Below are 6,102 nucleotides of genomic sequence, written 5' to 3' on the forward strand. Positions count from 1 at the left end.
AACATATACAGGCTTCATTTTTTTTTTACTGCCCACAATTACATCTTGCATGAAACATTGATTTTAATCTATTACATTGTCCAATGGGCACAGAGTGGTTCAGGCACAGGTACTTTGTGTGCTCCTGATATGGGAGAGGATCCTCGACCACACTTTCAAACAGCAGGGCCATTAGTTGGTCAAAGTAGACTGTAAACAAAGCACAAAACATTTGTCCTTGTAAAAGCATTGGTTGTGTTGTTTTTAATGTGACATACCTGAGGTAGCTCTGGTCTTCATGGCTCTCACTGTGTAGTCTCCACGCTTGAATTTTGGATACACTATGGCATACAGCAGCATATGACGATTTGCCTTTTTTAATCATAATTCAAGGCACCAACCTGCACCCTAAAATTTCACAAATAAACATTAATATGCAGTATCTATGTATTATTTTCTAAACATTTCAAAGTGCTAAAATAACTCTAGTGAATATTTGTTGAACCTTTAGGATTCATTACCTGGCCAGCATTCCTTTGAATAAGAAGCCCAGACTATTGTGAGAGAATCAGACTATGGATGCCTCAATATGCGAAGTGTGGTATTGTGGGCTTATTTTAGCTTAATCTTTCAAAAAACGTGGTGTTAACAAAAGAGTAAGAGTCTCTTGCATGCTGCTGTGCCTATATAGAATTATGAAGAATTACATAGAATAATAAATTGATATGTGAAGTGTAAATGCATCAATATAAATTAGATATTGGGAGGAGTAATTGTAATTACACATACTTGATTTTGGCCACACTCTTGCATCATCCCCAACCAAAGGCCTGTGAAGACAGCGAGGGAACAGGGGGTTTACCGTGGACATTCTGAATGTAGTGATGCCCAGATGTCCACTCAGCCACAGCTTCATCACCTGAGGAGGACTTTGATGGTGACCAGTAGAGATGGTTCATATAGATGGTTCACAATGCTTTTCTTCCACCTCGTCATTTCCTCCGTTCACCTTTTCTTGCCCAGCGCATCATTTTTTTCCGATCCTGGGACACCCAACAAAGACAAAAATATATATATATATTGTTACATGATATATAAAATTAAATCACAGGCAAAATTACACAATTACATGACAAAGATACACATTGGACTTTGGTTAATGGTTAGCACTATAGTTTAGCTCTATAAGCTAGCTCTATAATCTACGTAATTTATTTGCCATACAAAATGACCAAGTCCAAACTTTCTTCAAATCTGTATGCAGTACAGGTGCGTTGGTCACCTTATGTCTTCTTGAAGAATCTGGTCCTGTGCCTGCTCACAGCGTCCTATTTGTCTGGCCTCTCATATTGTGCACAGAGTGGTTCAGGCACAGGGACTTTTTCTGAATGCTCCTGATACAGGAGAGGATCCTCCACCACACTGTCAAAGAGCAGTGCCATCAGCTTGTCGATATAGACTGTAAACAAGGAAAAAAACGTTTGTCCTTGCTGACTTAAAAGCGTTGAACTCATTTTGTAAATGTGACATACATGAGGTAGGTTTTGTCTTCAGGGCTCTCACAGTGTAGTCTCCGTGTTTGTACTTTGGGTACACAGTTGCATACCTAAGCACACCCTCTACCGTCGTTGCGTGAGACCTATTTGCATTCTCATTGTAATGCAATGCAGCAACTTGCAACCTGGGGAAAAAAGTATGTTTACATATATATATACACAGAACATAAACATTTGAAATACTTTCTGTAGGTATTACCGAGCAAACATTCCTTTGAAGGAGAAGCCCACACTTTTAGGGGAGAATCTGATAATCAGACTGTGGAAAGCCTCAAGGGTTGATGTGTGGTACACCGGACTAATTTTTTCTACATCCTTGACAAAGCGTGGGGCCAAAAGAATGTCTGTGAGTCTCTCACACGCTGCTGTACCTACAGAGTAAAGCATTTTAAAGAATGACATTTACAATGGCAATGCTAGCCTGAAATCTATTAAATCCATAAAATACAATGGCCAAAGGGCCAGTATTGCTTGCTATACTTACTTGGTTTGAGCCACACTCTTGACCCTTCCCCAACCAGAGGCCCATGGAGGCACTGAGGGAACAGGACGTTGTCATGCGTGTGGACATTCTGCATGTGGTTGGCCACAGAAGTCCACTTGGCGACAGCCTCTTGTCCCGAGGAGGACGTAGAAGCTGACCAATAGAGGTGGTTTACAAGGCTTTTCCTCCACTGGCCAGCGTCCTGGGTGCTCTTTCTCTTTCCCAGCTCATCCACTTTCTTCCCAATTCCTAGGTATTAAAATATATATTTACTAAATGCACAATAACCATAATATTACACAGCATAACCAAAATGCATACCCTTTCCCATGTGCCATGGGTCAAAGTAGTGACTGATTTCCTTTCTTTCCTCCCGTAAAAACTTTTGCACGCCAGTGTGTCGGTCCGTCACAATGGCCTCCACATTGACACCCCTCTCTTCCAGCATGGTCAGACTCCGCACAAAGCCCTCCTTCTCCATGCGCACGCTGTTTCCAACCTCATTGCTCTAATAAGACAAAAAAAATAAGAATAAAGAATTCTATCATAATGCACAGTTATCCCAAATTACATAGTTATGTTTTTATTGTAATGTTTTACCTGGACTAGCTGGATGTCAATGACTTTGTTACACGTTAGATTCATCATCGTGTAACTGCCATACTTGGCTGAATGTCCTACATGAATGCAAGTTATACATTAGCTGACTTTTAATACTTCAGTTAAATGTTTATGAAATGTATTTACCAGGTGAATCTGCCCGCATGTCCCCGCCCAGTGTAACAGAGCCGCTTTCAAGAGCCTCCCTGATGAGGTTATCCTGCTCCAGCTTCCACTGCCAGTTGACTGTAGGGATGAGGAGCTTTGCCTGATGCCTATAGAAGCACTGCTCTGACAGTCCCTGAATATTGAAGGCCCCCAAGAACTATAAAATTAAAACATCTGTTATCATCGGATAATATATGGAAAAATCAAATGTTTTTGCAGTACCTTTGAAATCTGACTAAACGATGAGCCGGTGAACAGCACAGCAGCACAGAGCTGTAGGTTTCCAGCTGGGATGTTGTTCACCATGGGCTGACTGGACCACTGATTGGTAAACTCACAGCGAGGACACTGTTGCGTGACCCGAAGCAGTGTGCCGATTGTGATGGTGTCCACAGCACAACGACCAGTGCAGACAGGACAGCGCCTGAACAGCTCCAGCAGTTGGTCCTCATGAACAATATATTTTTTGTCCTTGTGTGGAGGGACTTCAGCAGGAATGCTATATAAAAGAAAGGATATTTCATCCCTCAAAAAACCAGGACGCTGTATATATTTTTTCAATTAAAACTCTTTTCTTTTTACCTTGAACAGTTCACAGTGCTGGCGCTGTCATCAATGTGGAAGCTGGGGTCAGACGCTGACACCTCACACCTTCTCCTTTTTAAAGGTGTAGAGGCTGCTCTGGGACTGTCAGGAAGAGGGATTTCCATCAGGTCCTCAGTCCCACAACCGACGCTTGTGTAAGCGGTCCGGGCTTGAGTAGCTGTACAAAACACAAACAAAATAAACACGTTTAAAATGGCAGTAATTACACAACTTGTGTCTAACTACAGTATATAAAAAAAACAAAAGTGTAGACTGTTTTATACATAAAATGACAGTACTGTATAAAGGATAAATAGAGATCACCTTTGCTTCGCCTGCTCGGCTTCACATTGGCCTGGACACTTGCATGCCATGTAATGACTGGATCAGTCTGGCAACCAATTTCTCTGCTCACTTTTGGCTGAAAACACAAAAATAAATAATATTCATAAAGTGTACACACACGTGACATGCACATAGATTGTAAACTTGTATTGATGATTTATAGGAAAACAACCTAGGATATACTTTAGAATATGCCCCCCTATAGCAGATAAACCAAATATTTGTATCAGGTTCATGATGGCTACAGTAGCTACTAAAAACTTCCAAACGGTTTGGCATTTTGAATAGCTGCGTCCAAATAGGTGTAAACTTTGGTTCAGTTCAGAAAACTTGTCAACATGAACATAATTAGCAGAATTGATCCTACTTTGTGAACCTGTTCAACAACAATGGCAATAACAACTATACTGATTCTGAAACCACAGCTCATATCTGTGAGCGCCCACTGATCACACGGTCCACCTGGAGTGGTCAGCCCTCTCCTCACTGACCGCAGTCGAGCATCAAACGGGAGCAGAGCGCGCACGGAGCCGGTCAGTTTAGCCTCCGACACACAGTACGTTCTAGCTATACGTTAGCTATACAGGCTAGCTTGTAGCTACTGTCAAAAGCTACAGTCATGTCAAACTTAGATTAGTTTGGTGCTCAGACTCGTGCACATTTGCGCACAGTGTTGGCGTAACTTTGCAGACGGATGCATTAGCAGGCTGCCCCGGGCAGCGAGTAGACGCGCTTATAACCGGTGGCTGCTGTTCCTCAGCCGAAGTGAGCGAATGCGGGACACGTCGCCTGGAGCTGAGGCTGCAGAGTCTATTTACACGCCATATTTTTTCAACATATCTACACGACTCATGTGATTGGTATTATCAGAGGCCAAAACGGCGAATTTGTTTGAGACACTACAATAACGATCTATTCTGACGTGCACATCAATATTCTATATACTGTACATGACTCAATCTGTGAGCAAAGTAGCTTCTACTGACAGAAATGACCGGGACAGAGTGAACCAAGTGCCTCTTTTTACAGCAGCTACAATCATTGCAATTATTACCAAATCCAAAATGGGTAAATCAGCATTATTTTTCTCACTCACCTCACATTGGCGCCCGAAATCGTCCTGTTGGCGGGGCAGCAGTGTCGGTGGGCTAAGGCTCAGTCGTGGAAGAGCAAGGGTGGGGACGGCCTCGCTCTTCAAACGGAGAAGACTAGCATAGCCCAGTTCAACCTCCATGAAGTTGGCGAAGGAATCGCGCGTAAAATGGTCTTTGCAAACTCCAGCATGAGCAGGGAGTTCGCAGTTTTCCCCCAAGCCAATTGCGCGCGTCCACTGGCGCCTAATTTCTAAGTTCTGCGGAAACCTGTGCAAACCTACAGAACTGTGGCACCCCACTACACTACACTTCCTCCCCATCCTAACACAGTACAATTAACAACTAACAATTAAATTATACACGATAGACCACTAAAAACAATACTAACAAACGCCCTAAGCTAAACTGAGCTAACTAATCTAACAATAAAAGCAACTAGTGACTACAACTACAATATTCAACAACTAACACTACTAAAACTATACAATTATCTATAATAAACAAGCTATCCTAATAAAATCTACCTAAATGCTATGATAACTAATCGCAAACCTGACAATCGATGAAAATATTCTCTCGCTATTCCAACTCCAACTCGCTACGGGGGCGTGAGCGAGACTGAGCCCTTTTATACCCCAGAGCGGCAGGGCCCGTGACATCATCTCAAACCTCCTGACATCATCTCTATCCCCTCCGCTAATTGGGTGCCGAATTCAAAAAATCAAATGCAGTACCGACAGTTCGCTGCAGATGGCGCCACACAGACGGTTTGGGACACAAAGACAGGATTTCAACAAATTTGCACTAAATTGTTAAAATAGTGACAGATACACGTAGACAACACTATAAGAAACCCATTTATACAACTTAGCTAGAAAAAAAAGTTGATTTTGGGGTTAGTTGTTCTTTAAGTATTGATCTTCCGTTGGAATTCCTGTAGCCGCTCCCGTGCTCTCTTGGCGGTCTCCCTCTCTCTGCGCCGGGACATGCGTTGCCATGTCGATGTTTGGTCCAGTCTTCGGGTCACTGATGTGCCGGTGTCGCTGGCGTTATCCTCCCCGTGGTGGCCCCCAGATAGAAGACCTCGGCGACGCAGCTCTCTTTCGGCTTCTTCCACGTTGTTGTAGGTTTGTTGACCGTTCTCCCAATGGATACGCATTCGGGTGTATGGCGTCTGGAAGCGGATGCCATTCTCTTTCAAAATAAGCTTAACCTTTTTATAAGCTTTGCGTTGCTGAATCACGTCTGTTGTGTAATCGTGGTCAAAAAAGAGAGTTTTATCCCACAGCTG

General features: G+C 43.0%; 1 protein-coding gene across 1 annotated transcript; it reads right to left on the bottom strand.

Annotated features, from left to right (window-relative positions):
* Window positions 1-1,307: 1,307 nt before the first annotated feature.
* On the bottom strand, window positions 1,308-3,095 carry LOC306978222 (uncharacterized protein; the record flags this gene model as incomplete). The annotated part of the gene is made up of 6 exons (XM_079576748.1): window positions 3,010-3,095; window positions 2,767-2,944; window positions 2,620-2,696; window positions 2,374-2,527; window positions 2,020-2,268; window positions 1,308-1,438 (listed from the first exon to the last, which is right to left on the bottom strand). Exons 1-6 carry the CDS (start codon window positions 3,091-3,093, stop codon window positions 1,308-1,310), a joined length of 873 nt encoding a protein of 290 aa, XP_079432874.1. The 5' UTR covers window positions 3,094-3,095.
* Between the last annotated feature and the right edge of the window lie 3,007 nt (window positions 3,096-6,102).

Source organism: Gobius niger, assembly GCF_951799975.1.
Source record: "Gobius niger genome assembly, chromosome: 19".
NCBI classification, from domain to species: domain Eukaryota; kingdom Metazoa; phylum Chordata; class Actinopteri; order Gobiiformes; family Gobiidae; genus Gobius; species Gobius niger.